General features: G+C 53.9%; 3 protein-coding genes across 3 annotated transcripts; all 3 read left to right on the forward strand.

The window, feature by feature from the left end:
• Positions 1-7,556: 7,556 nt before the first annotated feature.
• On the forward strand, positions 7,557-9,338 carry LOC132483429 (Golgi-associated RAB2 interactor protein 4-like). Its single transcript, XM_060088723.1, has one exon. The coding sequence runs from the start codon at positions 7,557-7,559 to the stop codon at positions 9,336-9,338; it is 1,782 nt and encodes a 593-aa protein (XP_059944706.1).
• Positions 9,339-13,147: 3,809 nt separating this feature from the next.
• Positions 13,148-14,929, forward strand: LOC132483421 (Golgi-associated RAB2 interactor protein 4-like). The gene has a single exon (XM_060088714.1). It carries the CDS (start codon positions 13,148-13,150, stop codon positions 14,927-14,929), a length of 1,782 nt encoding a protein of 593 aa, XP_059944697.1.
• Positions 14,930-18,739: 3,810 nt separating this feature from the next.
• LOC132483425 (Golgi-associated RAB2 interactor protein 4-like) lies at positions 18,740-20,521 on the forward strand. Its single transcript, XM_060088719.1, has one exon. The coding sequence runs from the start codon at positions 18,740-18,742 to the stop codon at positions 20,519-20,521; it is 1,782 nt and encodes a 593-aa protein (XP_059944702.1).
• The last annotated feature ends 1,317 nt before the right edge of the window (positions 20,522-21,838 follow it).

Below are 21,838 nucleotides of genomic sequence, written 5' to 3' on the forward strand. Positions count from 1 at the left end.
CTGGAACGTCCAGCATCCAGTCCTCCTCCAGACACTAATTAAACTTTTGAATGCCCTGCTCAGAAGGGTTTCTCCACACCAAATCTGCAGGAACTTTTTTCTTCTGGGGCTCCAAAGCCAAATCCTTAAAGCTCACATGAGGGAGAGTATTTGTTAGGTCAGAGCATCCTTGTTGATTGGACTTTCAGTTTGTGACGTCCACAGACCTCATCACGGGAGGGTGGGGAGAGGTCTCTTCTGTTGGTGGACGGAATGGTGGGCACTTGGTGGGGAGCACTGATGAGAAAGGGAGACAGCCCAAGACCTACACGTATGCACTGTTTCCCCTGGCCCAACAAGGTTCCTGACCCCAGGATTAACCCAGAGTTTCCGAGAAGACTAGGAGCTGCAGGGAGACACAATTAATGGTTTACTCTCCACCAGCTTTTCCTTGGACCCAAGGAGGAGAAATTACAAAAAGATCACATCACACTCCTTTCATCTTATGATTTCCACACAGGCAAGTGCAGGGAAACACTAGTCTGAAGGAAGAAAATGCATTAAAAACACGTGCATAGGGACTTCCCTGGTGGCGCAGTGGTTAAGAATCCACCTGCCGACGCAGGGGACCCAGCTTCGAGCCCTGGTCCAGGAAGATCCCACATGCCACGGAGCAACTAAGCCCGTGTGCCACAACTACTGAGCCTGTGCACTAGAGCCCGCGAGCCACAACTACCGAAGCCCGCACGCCTAGAGCCCGTGCTCCCCAACAAGAGAAGCCAAAAATAAATAATAAAATAAATTTACAGAAAAAAAAAAACACGTGCATAGCCCCTAGCTGTTTATAAAGTTCTTGAACGCGTGTGCCCCCTTCCGATTCTCACATCTTTCCATTTTGCAGATAAGCAAACGGAAGTTCAGAGCATTTAAAGGACTCGCTCAAGGTGGGAGGTGATGGTGCAGAGAGGGAGCTACCTCAGTGCAACAACTTTCAGACAGTGTGCCACCCCGGTCCCGCACACAGGTACACAGATGGTGGAGGAGACAGGCCAGCACGAGTAATGATCACAAATCTGAGTGACAAATACAATGAGAGACGTGTGGTTGGGGACGGGATCTATTCAGAGGAGGGCTTCTGGGGCATGGGAAGGAGTTATGGGTTAGGGAAGGCTTCACAGGGGAATTGCCACTCACCATCGTCCACGTTTACTGAGATTTTATGAAAGGACACACTAAGGACCGCCACTGCCAACTCTGCCTTATTCGAGGCAATTAAACCATGAGCTTAAATGGTTCCAATTGATCCCCTCATCTTACCTTCCTATAGAGTTCATCCAGTAGCTGAATTTGGGGGAGGCAAAGAAAAAGGACCCACACAAAACTTTCCCAGTTGAAGACACTGTTATTTTGGTAACGCACCTGAGTCCCTGGCAGGATGGGCCTGTCCTCCACGGGGGCAATGGGGTGTTTGGGAGAGGATGGGGGCCCTGCCCTGACGGGGCAGCTGGGGGATGAGGCAAAGGGCTTTGTGACCTTGATAGGTCACAAAGGGCTTTGTGACCGTGATAGGTCACAAAGGGCATCAGAGGATAAATAGGCTGTGCCGGGGGTTAGGCTGAGAAAGTGGTGACTTCTCTCACTAGGACGGAAGTTCACCACAGCCTCTTGGGGAGATAGAAACCCAGAAGCAGAAGTGAGGTGAGGCGGAGGGCAGCCTACCATAGCTCTCGACACACTTGAAGAGATTCAGCCTGGGCTCCAGGCGCCCTGCAGCATCCCCGCTGGGATCATCTGTGCCCCTACCCACACCCCTGCCTCTGGGAGACCCTGAGGCAAACGTGGGGGCCTGTGGGGCGGGCTTGGAAGACCTGCCGTAGGGCCGCCTGTGTGACGCGGGAGCATCGCGGCTCACTCTTCTGCCAGTGAGGCCGAGGGAGGGAAGAGCCAGGGACGCGCCTTCACCGCGCTGCCTGTCGGGATCAAAGACAGCCATGAGTGGCGACTCTCTGCTCCCGTATCACACGGCCCGGAGCAGCACCTGGGTGGACCTGTTCCACACCACCGCGGGGAAGCTGCAGCGGCAACTGCACAAGGGAGAATATGACATATTCAAGTACGCAGCAATATTCGAGAGTGACTTTATCCAGGTCATGAAGAGGGGAGACGCGATTGACGTGCACAACTGGGGCGGCATGGTGACCATGGGCATCACATCCAGCAGCCCCGTCCTCCCACTCCCAGACATCATGCTGCTGGCCCGACGGGCCACCGGCTCTGAAAAGCACACCGAGCGCAGCCAGGCCACCAAGGGGAAGAGCCACAAGGCTGCAAAGACCTTAGAGCTCACCAGGCTCCTTCCCTTGGACTTCGTGAGGATCTCCACTCACAATCGTGAGAAACAACAGCTGCGCGTGAAGCTGGCCACTGGCCGCTGCTTCTACCTGCAGCTGTGTCCCCCTCTGGACGCGCGGGAAGACCTCTTCGCCGAGTGGGAACAGCTCATTGACCTCCTGTGACCACCAGTGGACAGTGAAAGCCACACCTATGCCGTTCCCGTCTGGGACATGACCTGCATGCCTGTGTTCGAGGAGGAGCAGGACGGGAGGAGCCCGGCTGTGGAGGATTTCCAAGGAAAGGGGGATCGGGACCAGGTGAGCGCCAGCAGCTTCCACACGTGCCCTGAGGTGGCCGGGGCCACGCCTGCAGCTTCTGCTGGGGGGCACGGAATCCACCTGGACCCCCACAAGTCCGATACCATGCCCGATGTGGCCCCTGCGAAAGCCAAGCCTACTACACGGCTTGACAAAGCGTCAGCATCGCAGTCAACGACAAAGGTGGAGACAGCAGGGGTGGCAGGAGGCACCGCAGCGGGTGCTCTGAGCCCGGCAGTGATCAAGTCTCCTGCCGCTCAAGAGCAGAGCACGGCCAGAGCAGCCACAGCCAGCGACGGGCCTGGAGGAAGCAAAACCACCCTAGCCACTGGGGACACTGCCAGAACATCCCTGAGGAGCGGGAAAACGGCCTTGGCAGGTGCTGAGAACAATTCACAGTATGCTTCCAGCATGTCCACCAGCCTCTCCGCAGGGGCCGGCATGACTGTGGTGGGGGCAGAACCTACCAGCAAGACTGTCAAAGGAAGAGCCGACAGGGAGGATGAGGGGACCCTCGTCTCAAGCTTGCCACAGGAAGGCAAAGCGAGCGAACAGGATGGCAGCTCACAGAGAGTGTCCCAGGCCCTCAAGGGAAGAAGGGAGAGGAGGGAGCACTGGGGAGAGGACAGAACTCTGACGAGCCCCTCGCTCTGCAGTTCCGTGGAAAGCCACCAGGAGGCAGCGGGGAGCAAGACCATCCCCAAAGCAGCTGGCCCGTGCTCAGGCGGCCGCAGAGCCACTAGAGATGACCAAAAGGCCAAAGGCCACGGCAGCCCGGGGGGCAGCGAGCAGGGCACTGCTCCCAAAGGCATCAGCCGTGCTCCCATCACCAGTGAGTCCAAGACCTCGCACAAATCGGGCAGGAGCGTATCTCCAGCGCGTTCAGGTCCCACCACCAAGAGACTCAACAGGATCAGCTCTTTCTTCAGGAACATGAGAGCCAGACTTACCAAAAAGACAGTGGCCTCATCACGAAATAAACATGGGAGCACCCTGGCGAAGCCAGTGCAAGGGACCCGAATGGAGGCCATCCCAGAGACAGCAGAGAGTGGCCAGGGGCTGGAAATCGCTGGTGTGACATCGGAGACCATGGAGCCAGTGACCGTTGAAGCCCATCAATAGGACCTAGAGCTGGGAGCTGCAAAGGGGACCAGGGCTCTGGGAAGTACCCCTGGAGAGCCCACTTCAGCTTCCTTACTGCAATTTAAATAGAAAACCATACAATCTGAGAACGCATGCAGTGTTTTGTCTGAATTTCTAGGTCCCGAAGCCCAGCCGTAGACTCACAGTGGATTCTGTGATGTCACAGTCTGAGACCCAGTGTCCAGGCAAGGGCAGCCCCACCTCACACACATGCTCAGCGCCAACAGCAGTGCTCCATCTGGCTTCCACTCCTTTCTGGCTTTGCCCCTCAGGGCCATGGCTCAAAGTCAGACTATGGTCTGGGAAGCTCTCCTTCACTATCCCCCTATTCTTTTATTTATTTATTTATTTATTTACTTTTTGCGGTACGCGGGCCACTCACTGTTGTGGCCTCTCCCGTCGCGGAGCACAGGCTCCGGACGCGCAGGGGCAGCGGCCATGGCTCACGGGCCCAGCCGCTCCGCGTCATGTGGGATCTTCCAGGACCGGGGCACGAACTCATGTTCCCTGCATCGGCAGGTGGACTCTCAACCACTGCACCGCCAGGGAATCCCCCCCCCCCATTCTTTGTATAAACGCTTATTCCCCCTGAAGGTGTGTAAACACAGCCAGAACATGCCCCCTCGGGCTATTCAGTGGACAGAAATAAGGGTGGCAGTATTAGCTAGCAATCAGAACAGCAAGCACTCTCATCTAGACTTAGCCGTTCCCTGCCCAGGTATATACCCTGGAGAAACACACATGTTCTAAGAAACAACTCTGAGAATGTTTAGAGCAAAAATAACTGAACAGCAAAACACGGGAAACAGCCCAAATTTCCATCAGCAGAATTAGTACAGCAGGATATGAAGAGACTGGAATATTCAATAGTGAAAAATAAATGAGCTACACACATTAGCATAGATCAACTTCTCATGATTTTTAAAAACATCAAAAGAATGGGATACAGTTCCACTCATGGAACCATTCTGAAACAAGCTCAAACAATGGATTGCATAGGGTACATGTTTAAAAAAAACGGTAGCTAAAAATGAGGGAAGAGTAAACCCAAACTTGAGGACAGTTTTCTCTAGGGTGGAAAGGCTAGGTCAAGGAGGTTGACACAAGGCTGTTAGTGCTGCTGGGAATCGTTCTGTCTCTTAAGCAAGATGGTAGGTACACAGGTGTTGTATTTTTCACATTTTACTAACTCTGAAATCAGGATGGTCCTACGATCACCGTGGCACTTGTGAGGAAGTGATTGCCAATGCCTTTCTCTTTTCATCACTTGTATTTATGCACAAAAATGATGTCAGAAAGGCTTGGCATCTTTAAATTACATTGATTTAAGGTAAAGTACAAGAACCCTTGTTTGGTTATTAGGAAAAGAAGGAACGATATGCCTATTTTACAGATGAGAACACTGAGGCTCAGAGAAGGTAACCTGCTCCAGTCGCACAATGGGATCTTTGCAGAACAGTGATCCACCAGCCCACTTCTTTATGCAAAGCCCTGTCTGTAGTATGCGAAGGAAGCAAGCAAACAAGCCTGAGATAGGACCAGCACAAGAACCCGAGGCAGCAGCATTCTTACCATCATGTTCCAAAACTACAGAGATGAGCGTCAATTTTTACTAGATTGAGGGGAGGGAGGGGCGGGGGCTGGGAGCCGGTTTTCGAACTTCAGTGAGCTCACAGCTCTTAGCTGGCCTTATCTCGAGGGAATCCATTCCACCCTTGAGCTGTGTCTGGCTCCCAGGCTTCTACCTCTAGCCTCTGGCATGACCCGGGCTGCAGCCAGAAACAGGCTCCCACCTGAAATTCCAGCGTTCACTCCTGGAACGTCCAGCATCCAGTCCTCCTCCAGACACTAATTAAACTTTTGAATGCCCTGCTCAGAAGGGTTTCTCCACACCAAATCTGCAGGAACTTTTTTCTTCTGGGGCTCCAAAGCCAAATCCTTAAAGCTCACATGAGGGAGAGTATTTGTTAGGTCAGAGCATCCTTGTTGATTGGACTTTCAGTTTGTGACGTCCACAGACCTCATCACGGGAGGGTGGGGAGAGGTCTCTTCTGTTGGTGGACGGAATGGTGGGCACTTGGTGGGGAGCACTGATGAGAAAGGGAGACAGCCCAAGACCTACACGTATGCACTGTTTCCCCTGGCCCAACAAGGTTCCTGACCCCAGGATTAACCCAGAGTTTCCGAGAAGACTAGGAGCTGCAGGGAGACACAATTAATGGTTTACTCTCCACCAGCTTTTCCTTGGACCCAAGGAGGAGAAATTACCAAAAGATCACATCACACTCCTTTCATCTTATGATTTCCACACAGGCAAGTGCAGGGAAACACTAGTCTGAAGGAAGAAAATGCATTAAAAACACGTGCATAGGGACTTCCCTGGTGGCGCAGTGGTTAAGAATCCACCTGCCGACGCAGGGGACCCGGCTTCGAGCCCTGGTCCAGGAAGATCCCACATGCCACGGAGCAACTAAGCCCGTGTGCCACAACTACTGAGCCTGTGCACTAGAGCCCGCGAGCCACAACTACCGAAGCCCGCACGCCTAGAGCCCGTGCTCCCCAACAAGAGAAGCCAAAAATAAATAATAAAATAAATTTACAGAAAAAAAAAACACGTGCATAGCCCCTAGCTGTTTATAAAGTTCTTGAACGTGTGTGCCCCCTTCCGATTCTCACATCTTTCCATTTTGCAGATAAGCAAACGGAAGTTCAGAGCATTTAAAGGACTCGCTCAAGGTGGGAGGTGATGGTGCAGAGAGGGAGCTACCTCAGTGCAACAACTTTCAGACAGTGTGCCACCCCGGTCCCGCACACAGGTACACAGATGGTGGAGGAGACAGGCCAGCACGAGTAATGATCACAAATCTGAGTGACAAATACAATGAGAGACGTGTGGTTGGGGACGGGATCTATTCAGAGGAGGGCTTCTGGGGCATGGGAAGGAGTTCTGGGTTAGGGAAGGCTTCACAGGGGAATTGGCACTCACCATCGTCCACGTTTACTGAGATTCTATGAAAGGACACACTAAGGATCGCCACTGCCAACTCTGCCTTATTCGATACAATTAAACCATGAGCTGAAATGGTTCCAATTGATCCCATCATCTTACCTTCCTATAGAGTTCATCCAGTAGCTGAATTTGGGGGAGGCAAAGAAAAAGGACCCACACAAAACTTTCCCAGTTGAAGACACTGTTATTTTGGTAACGCACCTGAGTCCCTGGCAGGATGGGCCTGTCCTCCACGGGGGCAATGGGGTGTTTGGGAGAGGATGGGGGCCCTGCCCTGACGGGGCAGCTGGGGGATGAAGCAAAGGGCTTTGTGACCTTGATAGGTCACAAAGGGCTTTGTGACCGTGATAGGTCACAAAGGGCATCAGAGGATAAATAGGCTGTGCCGGGGGTTAGGCTGAGAAAGTGGTGACTTCTCTCACTAGGACGGAAGTTCACCACAGCCTCTTGGGGAGATAGAAACCCAGAAGCAGAAGTGAGGTGAGGCTGAGGGCAGCCTACCATAGCTCTCGACACACTTGAAGAGATTCAGCCTGGGCTCCAGGCGCCCTGCAGCGTCCCCGCTGGGATCATCTGTGCCCCTACCCACACCCCTGCCTCTGGGAGACCCTGAGGCAAACGTGGGGGCCTGTGGGGCGGGCTTGGAAGACCTGCCGTAGGGCCGCCTGTGTGACGCGGGAGCATCGCGGCTCGCTCTTCTGCCAGTGAGGCCGAGGGAGGGAAGAGCCAGGGACCCGCCTTCACCGCGCTGCCTGTCGGGATCAAAGACAGCCATGAGTGGCGACTCTCTGCTCCCGTATCACACGGCCCGGAGCAGCACCTGGGTGGACCTGTTCCACACCACCGCGGGGAAGCTGCAGCGGCAACTGCACAAGGGAGAATATGACATATTCAAGTACGCAGCAATATTCGAGAGTGACTTTATCCAGGTCACGAAGAGGGGAGACGCGATTGACGTGCACAACTGGGGCGGCATGGTGACCATGGGCATCACATCCAGCAGCCCCGTCCTCCCACTCCCAGACATCATGCTGCTGGCCCGACGGGCCACCGGCTCTAAAAAGCACGCCGAGCGCAGCCAGGCCACCAAGGGGAAGAGCCACAAGGCTGCAAAGACCTTAGAGCTCACCAGGCTCCTTCCCTTGGACTTCGTGAGGATCTCCACTCACAATCGTGAGAAACAACAGCTGCGCGTGAAGCTGGCCACTGGCCGCTGCTTCTACCTGCAGCTGTGTCCCCCTCTGGACGCGCGGGAAGACCTCTTCGCCGAGTGGGAACAGCTCATTGACCTCCTGCGACCACCAGTGGACAGTGAAAGCCACACCTATGCCGTTCCCGTCTGGGACATGACCTGCATGCCTGTGTTCGAGGAGGAGCAGGACGGGAGGAGGCCGGCTGTGGAGGATTTCCAAGGAAAGGGGGATCGGGACCAGGTGAGCGCCAGCAGCTTCCACACGTGCCCTGAGGTGGCCGGGGCCACGCCTGCAGCTTCTGCTGGGGGGCACGGAATCCACCTGGACTCCCACAAGTCCGATACCATGCCCGATGTGGCCCCTGCGAAAGCCAAGCCTACTACACGGCTTGACAAAGCGTCAGCATCGCAGTCAACGACAAAGGTGGAGACAGCAGGGGTGGCAGGAGGCACCGCAGCGGGTGCTCTGAGCCCGGCAGTGATCAAGTCTCCTGCCGCTCAAGAGCAGAGCACGGCCAGAGCAGCCACAGCCAGCGACGGGCCTGGAGGAAGCAAAACCACCCTAGCCACTGGGGACACTGCCAGAACATCCCTGAGGAGCGGGAAAACGGCCTTGGCAGGTGCTGAGAACAATTCACAGTATGCTTCCAGCATGTCCACCAGCCTCTCCGCAGGGGCCGGCATGACTGTGGTGGGAGCAGAACCTACCAGCAAGACTGTCAAAGGAAGAGCTGACAGGGAGGATGAGGGGACCCTCGTCTCAAGCTTGCCACAGGAAGGCAAAGCGAGCGAACAGGATGGCAGCTCACAGAGAGTGTCCCAGGCCCGCAAGGGAAGAAGGGAGAGGAGGGAGCACTGGGGAGAGGACAGAGCTCTGACGAGCCCCTCGCTCTGCAGTTCCGTGGAAAGCCACCAGGAGGCAGCGGGGAGCAAGACCATCCCCAAAGCAGCTGGCCCGTGCTCAGGCGGCCGCAGAGCCACTAGAGATGACCAAAAGGCCAAAGGCCACGGCAGCCCGGGGGGCAGCGAGCAGGGCACTGCTCCCAAAGGCATCAGCCGTGCTCCCATCACCAGTGAGTCCAAGACCTCGCACAAATCGGGCAGGAGCGTATCTCCAGCGCGTTCAGGTCCCACCACCAAGAGACTCAACAGGATCAGCTCTTTCTTCAGGAACATGAGAGCCAGACTTACCAAAAAGACAGTGGCCTCATCACGAAATAAACATGGGAGCACCCTGGCGAAGCCAGTGCAAGGGACCCGAATGGAGGCCATCCCAGAGACAGCAGAGAGTGGCCAGGGGCTGGAAATCGCTGGTGTGACATCGGAGACCATGGAGCCAGTGACCGTTGAAGCCCATCAATAGGACCTAGAGCTGGGAGCTGCAAAGGGGACCAGGGCTCTGGGAAGTACCCCTGGAGAGCCCACTTCAGCTTCCTTACTGCAATTTAAATAGAAAACCATACAATCTGAGAACGCATGCAGTGTTTTGTCTGAATTTCTAGGTCCCGAAGCCCAGCCGTAGACTCACAGTGGATTCTGTGATGTCACAGTCTGAGACCCAGTGTCCAGGCAAGGGCAGCCCCACCTCACACACATGCTCAGCGCCAACAGCAGTGCTCCATCTGGCTTCCACTCCTTTCTGGCTTTGCCCCTCAGGGCCATGGCTCAAAGTCAGACTATGGTCTGGGAAGCTCTCCTTCACTATCCCCCTATTCTTTTATTTATTTATTTATTTATTTATTTATTTTTTGCGGTACGCGGGCCACTCACTGTTGTGGCCTCTCCCGTCGCGGAGCACAGGCTCCGGACGCGCAGGGGCAGCGGCCATGGCTCACGGGCCCAGCCGCTCCGCGTCATGTGGGATCTTCCAGGACCGGGGCACGAACTCATGTTCCCTGCATCGGCAGGTGGACTCTCAACCACTGCGCCGCCAGGGAATCCCACCCCCCCTATTCTTTGTATAAACGCTTATTCCCCCTGAAGGTGTGTAAACACAGCCAGAACATGCCCCCTCGGGCTATTCAGTGGACAGAAATAAGGGTGGCAGTATTAGCTAGCAATCAGAACAGCAAGCACTCTCATCTAGACTTAGCCGTTCCCTGCCCAGGTATATACCCTGGAGAAACACACATGTTCTAAGAAACAACTCTGAGAATGTTTAGAGCAAAAATAACTGAACAGCAAAACACGGGAAACAGCCCAAATTTCCATCAGCAGAATTAGTACAGCAGGATATGAAGAGACTGGAATATTCAATAGTGAAAAATAAATGAGCTACACACATTAGCATAGATCAACTTCTCATGATTTTTAAAAACATCAAAAGAATGGGATACAGTTCCACTCATGGAACCATTCTGAAACAAGCTCAAACAATGGATTGCATAGGGTACATGTTTAAAAAAAACGGTAGCTAAAAATGAGGGAAGAGTAAACCCAAACTTGAGGACAGTTTTCTCTAGGGTGGAAAGGCTAGGTCAAGGAGGTTGACACAAGGCTGTTAGTGCTGCTGGGAATCGTTCTGTTTCTTAAGCAAGATGGTAGGTACACAGGTGTTGTATTTTTCACATTTTACTAACTCTGAAATCAGGATGGTCCTACGATCACCGTGGCACTTGTGAGGAAGTGATTGCCAATGCCTTTCTCTTTTCATCACTTGTATTTATGCACAAAAATGATGTCAGAAAGGCTTGGCATCTTTAAATTACATTGATTTAAGGTAAAGTACAAGAACCCTTGTTTGGTTATTAGGAAAAGAAGGAACGATATGCCTATTTTACAGATGAGAACACTGAGGCTCAGAGAAGGTAACCTGCTCCAGTCGCACAATGGGATCTTTGCAGAACAGTGATCCACCAGCCCACTTCTTTATGCAAAGCCCTGTCTGTAGTATGCGAAGGAAGCAAGCAAACAAGCCTGAGATAGGACCAGCACAAGAACCCGAGGCAGCAGCATTCTTACCATCATGTTCCAAAACTACAGAGATGAGCGTCAATTTTTACTAGATTGAGGGGAGGGAGGGGCGGGGGCTGGGAGCCGGTTTTCGAACTTCAGTGAGCTCACAGCTCTTAGCTGGCCTTATCTCGAGGGAATCCATTCCACCCTTGAGCTGTGTCTGGCTCCCAGGCTTCTACCTCTAGCCTCTGGCATGACCCGGGCTGCAGCCAGAAACAGGCTCCCACCTGAAATTCCAGCGTTCACTCCTGGAACGTCCAGCATCCAGTCCTCCTCCAGACACTAATTAAACTTTTGAATGCCCTGCTCAGAAGGGTTTCTCCACACCAAATCTGCAGGAACTTTTTTCTTCTGGGGCTCCAAAGCCAAATCCTTAAAGCTCACATGAGGGAGAGTATTTGTTAGGTCAGAGCATCCTTGTTGATTGGACTTTCAGTTTGTGACGTCCACAGACCTCATCACGGGAGGGTGGGGAGAGGTCTCTTCTGTTGGTGGACGGAATGGTGGGCACTTGGTGGGGAGCACTGATGAGAAAGGGAGACAGCCCAAGACCTACACGTATGCACTGTTTCCCCTGGCCCAACAAGGTTCCTGACCCCAGGATTAACCCAGAGTTTCCGAGAAGACTAGGAGCTGCAGGGAGACACAATTAATGGTTTACTCTCCACCAGCTTTTCCTTGGACCCAAGGAGGAGAAATTACAAAAAGATCACATCACACTCCTTTCATCTTATGATTTCCACACAGGCAAGTGCAGGGAAACACTAGTCTGAAGGAAGAAAATGCATTAAAAACACGTGCATAGGGACTTCCCTGGTGGCGCAGTGGTTAAGAATCCACCTGCCGACGCAGGGGACCCGGCTTCGAGCCCTGGTCCAGGAAGATCCCACATGCCACGGAGCAACTAAGCCCGTGTGCCACAACTACTGAGCCTGTGCACTAGAGCCCGCGAGCCACAACTACCGAAGCCCGCACGCCTAGAGCCCGTGCTCCCCAACAAGAGAAGCCAAAAATAAATAATAAAATAAATTTACAGAAAAAAAAAACACGTGCATAGCCCCTAGCTGTTTATAAAGTTCTTGAACGTGTGTGCCCCCTTCCGATTCTCACATCTTTCCATTTTGCAGATAAGCAAACGGAAGTTCAGAGCATTTAAAGGACTCGCTCAAGGTGGGAGGTGATGGTGCAGAGAGGGAGCTACCTCAGTGCAACAACTTTCAGACAGTGTGCCACCCCGGTCCCGCACACAGGTACACAGATGGTGGAGGAGACAGGCCAGCACGAGTAATGATCACAAATCTGAGTGACAAATACAATGAGAGACGTGTGGTTGGGGACGGGATCTATTCAGAGGAGGGCTTCTGGGGCATGGGAAGGAGTTCTGGGTTAGGGAAGGCTTCACAGGGGAATTGGCACTCACCATCGTCCACGTTTACTGAGATTTTATGAAAGGACACACTAAGGATCGCCACTGCCAACTCTGCCTTATTCGATACAATTAAACCATGAGCTTAAATGGTTCCAATTGATCCCATCAGCTTACATTCCTATAGAGTTCATCCAGTAGCTGAATTTGGGGGAGGCAAAGAAAAAGGACCCACACAAAACTTTCCCAGTTGAAGACACTGTTATTTTGGTAACGCACCTGAGTCCCTGGCAGGATGGGCCTGTCCTCCACGGGGGCAATGGGGTGTTTGGGAGAGGATGGGGGCCCTGCCCTGACGGGGCAGCTGGGGGATGAGGCAAAGGGCTTTGTGACCTTGATAGGTCACAAAGGGCTTTGTGACCATGATAGGTCACAAAGGGCATCAGAGGATAAATAGGCTGTGCCGGCGGTTAGGCTGAGAAAGTGGTGACTTCTCTCACTAGGACGGAAGTTCACCACAGCCTCTTGGGGAGATAGAAACCCAGAAGCAGAAGTGAGGTGAGGCTGAGGGCAGCCTACCATAGCTCTCGACACACTTGAAGAGATTCAGCCTGGGCTCCAGGCGCCCTGCAGCGTCCCCGCTGGGATCATCTGTGCCCCTACCCACACCCCTGCCTCTGGGAGACCCTGAGGCAAACGTGGGGGCCTGTGGGGCGGGCTTGGAAGACCTGCCGTAGGGCCGCCTGTGTGACGCGGGAGCATCGCGGCTCGCTCTTCTGCCAGTGAGGCCGAGGGAGGGAAGAGCCAGGGACCCGCCTTCACCGCGCTGCCTGTCGGGATCAAAGACAGCCATGAGTGGCGACTCTCTGCTCCCGTATCACACGGCCCGGAGCAGCACCTGGGTGGACCTGTTCCACACCACCGCGGGGAAGCTGCAGCGGCAACTGCACAAGGGAGAATATGACATATTCAAGTACGCAGCAATATTCGAGAGTGACTTTATCCAGGTCACGAAGAGGGGAGACGCGATTGACGTGCACAACTGGGGCGGCATGGTGACCATGGGCATCACATCCAGCAGCCCCGTCCTCCCACTCCCAGACATCATGCTGCTGGCCCGACGGGCCACCGGCTCTAAAAAGCACGCCGAGCGCAGCCAGGCCACCAAGGGGAAGAGCCACAAGGCTGCAAAGACCTTAGAGCTCACCAGGCTCCTTCCCTTGGACTTCGTGAGGATCTCCACTCACAATCGTGAGAAACAACAGCTGCGCGTGAAGCTGGCCACTGGCCGCTGCTTCTACCTGCAGCTGTGTCCCCCTCTGGACGCGCGGGAAGACCTCTTCGCCGAGTGGGAACAGCTCATTGACCTCCTGCGACCACCAGTGGACAGTGAAAGCCACACCTATGCCGTTCCCGTCTGGGACATGACCTGCATGCCTGTGTTCGAGGAGGAGCAGGACGGGAGGAGGCCGGCTGTGGAGGATTTCCAAGGAAAGGGGGATCGGGACCAGGTGAGCGCCAGCAGCTTCCACACGTGCCCTGAGGTGGCCGGGGCCACGCCTGCAGCTTCTGCTGGGGGGCACGGAATCCACCTGGACTCCCACAAGTCCGATACCATGCCCGATGTGGCCCCTGCGAAAGCCAAGCCTACTACACGGCTTGACAAAGCGTCAGCATCGCAGTCAACGACAAAGGTGGAGACAGCAGGGGTGGCAGGAGGCACCGCAGCGGGTGCTCTGAGCCCGGCAGTGATCAAGTCTCCTGCCGCTCAAGAGCAGAGCACGGCCAGAGCAGCCACAGCCAGCGACGGGCCTGGAGGAAGCAAAACCACCCTAGCCACTGGGGACACTGCCAGAACATCCCTGAGGAGCGGGAAAACGGCCTTGGCAGGTGCTGAGAACAATTCACAGTATGCTTCCAGCATGTCCACCAGCCTCTCCGCAGGGGCCGGCATGACTGTGGTGGGAGCAGAACCTACCAGCAAGACTGTCAAAGGAAGAGCCGACAGGGAGGATGAGGGGACCCTCGTCTCAAGCTTGCCACAGGAAGGCAAAGCGAGCGAACAGGATGGCAGCTCACAGAGAGTGTCCCAGGCCCGCAAGGGAAGAAGGGAGAGGAGGGAGCACTGGGGAGAGGACAGAGCTCTGACGAGCCCCTCGCTCTGCAGTCCCGTGGAAAGCCACCAGGAGGCAGCGGGGAGCAAGACCATCCCCAAAGCAGCTGGCCCGTGCTCAGGCGGCCGCAGAGCCACTAGAGATGACCAAAAGGCCAAAGGCCACGGCAGCCCGGGGGGCAGCGAGCAGGGCACTGCTCCCAAAGGCATCAGCCGTGCTCCCATCACCAGTGAGTCCAAGACCTCGCACAAATCGGGCAGGAGCGTATCTCCAGCGCGTTCAGGTCCCACCACCAAGAGACTCAACAGGATCAGCTCTTTCTTCAGGAACATGAGAGCCAGACTTACCAAAAAGACAGTGGCCTCATCACGAAATAAACATGGGAGCACCCTGGCGAAGCCAGTGCAAGGGACCCGAATGGAGGCCATCCCAGAGACAGCAGAGAGTGGCCAGGGGCTGGAAATCGCTGGTGTGACATCAGAGACCATGGAGCCAGTGACCGTTGAAGCCCATCAATAGGACCTAGAGCTGGGAGCTGCAAAGGGGACCAGGGCTCTGGGAAGTACCCCTGGAGAGCCCACTTCAGCTTCCTTACTGCAATTTAAATAGAAAACCATACAATCTGAGAACGCATGCAGTGTTTTGTCTGAATTTCTAGGTCCCGAAGCCCAGCCGTAGACTCACAGTGGATTCTGTGATGTCACAGTCTGAGACCCAGTGTCCAGGCAAGGGCAGCCCCACCTCACACACATGCTCAGCGCCAACAGCAGTGCACCATCTGGCTTCCACTCCTTTCTGGCTTTGCCCCTCAGGGCCATGGCTCAAAGTCAGACTATGGTCTGGGAAGCTCTCCTTCACTATCCCCCTATTCTTTTATTTATTTATTTATTTATTTATTTATTTTTTGCGGTACGCGGGCCACTCACTGTTGTGGCCTCTCCCGTCGCGGAGCACAGGCTCCGGACGCGCAGGGGCAGCGGCCATGGCTCACGGGCCCAGCCGCTCCGCGTCATGTGGGATCTTCCAGGACCGGGGCACGAACTCATGTTCCCTGCATCGGCAGGTGGACTCTCAACCACTGCGCCGCCAGGGAATCCCACCCCCCCTATTCTTTGTATAAACGCTTATTCCCCCTGAAGGTGTGTAAACACAGCCAGAACATGCCCCCTCGGGCTATTCAGTGGACAGAAATAAGGGTGGCAGTATTAGCTAGCAATCAGAACAGCAAGCACTCTCATCTAGACTTAGCCGTTCCCTGCCCAGGTATATACCCTGGAGAAACACACATGTTCTAAGAAACAACTCTGAGAATGTTTAGAGCAAAAATAACTGAACAGCAAAACACGGGAAACAGCCCAAATTTCCATCAGCAGAATTAGTACAGCAGGATATGAAGAGACTGGAATATTCAATAGTGAAAAATAAATGAGCTACACACATTAGCATAGATCAACTTCTCATGATTTTTAAAAACATCAAAAGAATGGGATACAGTTCCACTCATGGAACCATTCTGAAACAAGCTCAAACAATGGATTGCATAGGGTACATGTTTAAAAAAAACGGTAGCTAAAAATGAGGGAAGAGTAAACCCAAACTTGAGGACAGTTTTCTCTAGGGTGGAAAGGCTAGGTCAAGGAGGTTGACACAAGGCTGTTAGTGCTGCTGGGAATCGTTCTGTCTCTTAAGCAAGATGGTAGGTACACAGGTGTTGTATTTTTCACATTTTACTAACTCTGAAATCAGGATGGTCCTACGATCACCGTGGCACTTGTGAGGAAGTGATTGCCAATGCCTTTCTCTTTTCATCACTTGTATTTATGCACAAAAATGATGTCAGAAAGGCTTGGCATCTTTAAATTACATTGATTTAAGGTAAAGTACAAGAACCCTTGTTTGGTTATTAGGAAAAGAAGGAACGATATGCCTATTTTACAGATGAGAACACTGAGGCTCAGAGAAGGTAACCTGCTCCAGTCGCACAATGGGATCTTTGCAGAACAGTGATCCACCAGCCCACTTCTTTATGCAAAGCCCTGTCTGTAGTATGCGAAGGAAGCAAGCAAACAAGCCTGAGATAGGACCAGCACAAGAACCCGAGGCAGCAGCATTCTTACCATCATGTTCCAAAACTACAGAGATGAGCGTCAATTTTTACTAGATTGAGGGGAGGGAGGGGCGGGGGCTGGGAGCCGGTTTTCGAACTTCAGTGAGCTCACAGCTCTTAGCTGGCCTTATCTCGAGGGAATCCATTCCACCCTTGAGCTGTGTCTGGCTCCCAGGCTTCTACCTCTAGCCTCTGGCATGACCCGGGCTGCAGCCAGAAACAGGCTCCCACCTGAAATTCCAGCGTTCACTCCTGGAACGTCCAGCATCCAGTCCTCCTCCAGACACTAATTAAACTTTTGAATGCCCTGCTCAGAAGGGTTTCTCCACACCAAATCTGCAGGAACTTTTTTCTTCTGGGGCTCCAAAGCCAAATCCTTAAAGCTCACATGAGGGAGAGTATTTGTTAGGTCAGAGCATCCTTGTTGATTGGACTTTCAGTTTGTGACGTCCACAGACCTCATCACGGGAGGGTGGGGAGAGGTCTCTTCTGTTGGTGGACGGAATGGTGGGCACTTGGTGGGGAGCACTGATGAGAAAGGGAGACAGCCCAAGACCTACACGTATGCACTGTTTCCCCTGGCCCAACAAGGTTCCTGACCCCAGGATTAACCCAGAGTTTCCGAGAAGACTAGGAGCTGCAGGGAGACACAATTAATGGTTTACTCTCCACCAGCTTTTCCTTGGACCCAAGGAGGAGAAATTACAAAAAGATCACATCACACTCCTTTCATCTTATGATTTCCACACAGGCAAGTGCAGGGAAACACTAGTCTGAAGGAAGAAAATGCATTAAAAACACGTGCATAGGGACTTCCCTGGTGGCGCAGTGGTTAAGAATCCACCTGCCGACGCAGGGGACCCGGCTTCGAGCCCTGGTCCAGGAAGATCCCACATGCCACGGAGCAACTAAGCCCGTGTGCCACAACTACTGAGCCTGTGCACTAGAGCCCGCGAGCCACAACTACCGAAGCCCGCACGCCTAGAGCCCGTGCTCCCCAACAAGAGAAGCCAAAAATAAATAATAAAATAAATTTACAGAAAAAAAAAAACACGTGCATAGCCCCTAGCTGTTTATAAAGTTCTTGAACGTGTGTGCCCCCTTCCGATTCTCACATCTTTCCATTTTGCAGATAAGCAAACGGAAGTTCAGAGCATTTAAAGGACTCGCTCAAGGTGGGAGGTGATGGTGCAGAGAGGGAGCTACCTCAGTGCAACAACTTTCAGACAGTGTGCCACCCCGGTCCCGCACACAGGTACACAGATGGTGGAGGAGACAGGCCAGCACGAGTAATGATCACAAATCTGAGTGACAAATACAATGAGAGACGTGTGGTTGGGGACGGGATCTATTCAGAGGAGGGCTTCTGGGGCATGGGAAGGAGTTCTGGGTTAGGGAAGGCTTCACAGGGGAATTGGCACTCACCATCGTCCACGTTTACTGAGATTCTATGAAAGGACAGACTAAGGACCGCCACTGCCAACTCTGCCTTATTCGAGGCAATTAAACCATGAGCTGAAATGGTTCCAATTGATCCCCTCATCTTACCTTCTTATAGAGTTCATCCAGTAGCTGAATTTGGGGGAGGCAAAGAAAAAGGACCCACACAAAACTTTCCCAGTTGAAGACACTGTTATTTTGGTAACGCACCTGAGTCCCTGGCAGGATGGGCCTGTCCTCCACGGGGGCAATGGGGTGTTTGGGAGAGGATGGGGGCCCTGCCCTGACGGGGCAGCTGGGGGATGAAGCAAAGGGCTTTGTGACCTTGATAGGTCACAAAGGGCTTTGTGACCGTGATAGGTCACAAAGGGCATCAGAGGATAAATAGGCTGTGCCGGGGGTTAGGCTGAGAAAGTGGTGACTTCTCTCACTAGGACGGAAGTTCACCACAGCCTCTTGGGGAGATAGAAACCCAGAAGCAGAAGTGAGGTGAGGCGGAGGGCAGCCTACCATAGCTCTCGACACACTTGAAGAGATTCAGCCTGGGCTCCAGGCGCCCTGCAGCGTCCCCGCTGGGATCATCTGTGCCCCTACCCACACCCCTGCCTCTGGGAGACCCTGAGGCAAACGTGGGGGCCTGTGGGGCGGGCTTGGAAGACCTGCCGTAGGGCCGCCTGTGTGACGCGGGAGCATCGCGGCTCGCTCTTCTGCCAGTGAGGCCGAGGGAGGGAAGAGCCAGGGACCCGCCTTCACCGCGCTGCCTGTCGGGATCAAAGACAGCCATGAGTGGCGACTCTCTGCTCCCGTATCACACGGCCCGGAGCAGCACCTGGGTGGACCTGTTCCACACCACCGCGGGGAAGCTGCAGCGGCAACTGCACAAGGGAGAATATGACATATTCAAGTACGCAGCAATATTCGAGAGTGACTTTATCCAGGTCACGAAGAGGGGAGACGCGATTGACGTGCACAACTGGGGCGGCATGGTGACCATGGGCATCACATCCAGCAGCCCCGTCCTCCCACTCCCAGACATCATGCTGCTGGCCCGACGGGCCACCGGCTCTAAAAAGCACGCCGAGCGCAGCCAGGCCACCAAGGGGAAGAGCCACAAGGCTGCAAAGACCTTAGAGCTCACCAGGCTCCTTCCCTTGGACTTCGTGAGGATCTCCACTCACAATCGTGAGAAACAACAGCTGCGCGTGAAGCTGGCCACTGGCCGCTGCTTCTACCTGCAGCTGTGTCCCCCTCTGGACGCGCGGGAAGACCTCTTCGCCGAGTGGGAACAGCTCATTGACCTCCTGCGACCACCAGTGGACAGTGAAAGCCACACCTATGCCGTTCCCGTCTGGGACATGACCTGCATGCCTGTGTTCGAGGAGGAGCAGGACGGGAGGAGGCCGGCTGTGGAGGATTTCCAAGGAAAGGGGGATCGGGACCAGGTGAGCGCCAGCAGCTTCCACACGTGCCCTGAGGTGGCCGGGGCCACGCCTGCAGCTTCTGCTGGGGGGCACGGAATCCACCTGGACTCCCACAAGTCCGATACCATGCCCGATGTGGCCCCTGCGAAAGCCAAGCCTACTACACGGCTTGACAAAGCGTCAGCATCGCAGTCAACGACAAAGGTGGAGACAGCAGGGGTGGCAGGAGGCACCGCAGCGGGTGCTCTGAGCCCGGCAGTGATCAAGTCTCCTGCCGCTCAAGAGCAGAGCACGGCCAGAGCAGCCACAGCCAGCGACGGGCCTGGAGGAAGCAAAACCACCCTAGCCACTGGGGACACTGCCAGAACATCCCTGAGGAGCGGGAAAACGGCCTTGGCAGGTGCTGAGAACAATTCACAGTATGCTTCCAGCATGTCCACCAGCCTCTCCGCAGGGGCCGGCATGACTGTGGTGGGAGCAGAACCTACCAGCAAGACTGTCAAAGGAAGAGCCGACAGGGAGGATGAGGGGACCCTCGTCTCAAGCTTGCCACAGGAAGGCAAAGCGAGCGAACAGGATGGCAGCTCACAGAGAGTGTCCCAGGCCCGCAAGGGAAGAAGGGAGAGGAGGGAGCACTGGGGAGAGGACAGAGCTCTGACGAGCCCCTCGCTCTGCAGTCCCGTGGAAAGCCACCAGGAGGCAGCGGGGAGCAAGACCATCCCCAAAGCAGCTGGCCCGTGCTCAGGCGGCCGCAGAGCCACTAGAGATGACCAAAAGGCCAAAGGCCACGGCAGCCCGGGGGGCAGCGAGCAGGGCACTGCTCCCAAAGGCATCAGCCGTGCTCCCATCACCAGTGAGTCCAAGACCTCGCACAAATCGGGCAGGAGCGTATCTCCAGCGCGTTCAGGTCCCACCACCAAGAGACTCAACAGGATCAGCTCTTTCTTCAGGAACATGAGAGCCAGACTTACCAAAAAGACAGTGGCCTCATCACGAAATAAACATGGGAGCACCCTGGCGAAGCCAGTGCAAGGGACCCGAATGGAGGCCATCCCAGAGACAGCAGAGAGTGGCCAGGGGCTGGAAATCGCTGGTGTGACATCAGAGACCATGGAGCCAGTGACCGTTGAAGCCCATCAATAGGACCTAGAGCTGGGAGCTGCAAAGGGGACCAGGGCTCTGGGAAGTACCCCTGGAGAGCCCACTTCAGCTTCCTTACTGCAATTTAAATAGAAAACCATACAATCTGAGAACGCATGCAGTGTTTTGTCTGAATTTCTAGGTCCCGAAGCCCAGCCGTAGACTCACAGTGGATTCTGTGATGTCACAGTCTGAGACCCAGTGTCCAGGCAAGGGCAGCCCCACCTCACACACATGCTCAGCGCCAACAGCAGTGCACCATCTGGCTTCCACTCCTTTCTGGCTTTGCCCCTCAGGGCCATGGCTCAAAGTCAGACTATGGTCTGGGAAGCTCTCCTTCACTATCCCCCTATTCTTTTATTTATTTATTTATTTATTTATTTATTTTTTGCGGTACGCGGGCCACTCACTGTTGTGGCCTCTCCCGTCGCGGAGCACAGGCTCCGGACGCGCAGGGGCAGCGGCCATGGCTCACGGGCCCAGCCGCTCCGCGTCATGTGGGATCTTCCAGGACCGGGGCACGAACTCATGTTCCCTGCATCGGCAGGTGGACTCTCAACCACTGCGCCGCCAGGGAATCCCACCCCCCCTATTCTTTGTATAAACGCTTATTCCCCCTGAAGGTGTGTAAACACAGCCAGAACATGCCCCCTCGGGCTATTCAGTGGACAGAAATAAGGGTGGCAGTATTAGCTAGCAATCAGAACAGCAAGCACTCTCATCTAGACTTAGCCGTTCCCTGCCCAGGTATATACCCTGGAGAAACACACATGTTCTAAGAAACAACTCTGAGAATGTTTAGAGCAAAAATAACTGAACAGCAAAACACGGGAAACAGCCCAAATTTCCATCAGCAGAATTAGTACAGCAGGATATGAAGAGACTGGAATATTCAATAGTGAAAAATAAATGAGCTACACACATTAGCATAGATCAACTTCTCATGATTTTTAAAAACATCAAAAGAATGGGATACAGTTCCACTCATGGAACCATTCTGAAACAAGCTCAAACAATGGATTGCATAGGGTACATGTTTAAAAAAAACGGTAGCTAAAAATGAGGGAAGAGTAAACCCAAACTTGAGGACAGTTTTCTCTAGGGTGGAAAGGCTAGGTCAAGGAGGTTGACACAAGGCTGTTAGTGCTGCTGGGAATCGTTCTGTCTCTTAAGCAAGATGGTAGGTACACAGGTGTTGTATTTTTCACATTTTACTAACTCTGAAATCAGGATGGTCCTACGATCACCGTGGCACTTGTGAGGAAGTGATTGCCAATGCCTTTCTCTTTTCATCACTTGTATTTATGCACAAAAATGATG

The sequence above is a fragment of the Mesoplodon densirostris genome, chromosome 2, assembly GCF_025265405.1.
Source record: "Mesoplodon densirostris isolate mMesDen1 chromosome 2, mMesDen1 primary haplotype, whole genome shotgun sequence".
Classification (NCBI taxonomy): domain Eukaryota; kingdom Metazoa; phylum Chordata; class Mammalia; order Artiodactyla; family Ziphiidae; genus Mesoplodon; species Mesoplodon densirostris.

Coding starts and splice junctions, on each gene's coding strand:
- LOC132483425 (XM_060088719.1), top strand. CDS start 18,740: ATGAGTGGCGACTCTCTGCTCCCGTATCACACGGCCCGGAGCAGCACC.
- LOC132483429 (XM_060088723.1), top strand. CDS start 7,557: ATGAGTGGCGACTCTCTGCTCCCGTATCACACGGCCCGGAGCAGCACC.
- LOC132483421 (XM_060088714.1), top strand. CDS start 13,148: ATGAGTGGCGACTCTCTGCTCCCGTATCACACGGCCCGGAGCAGCACC.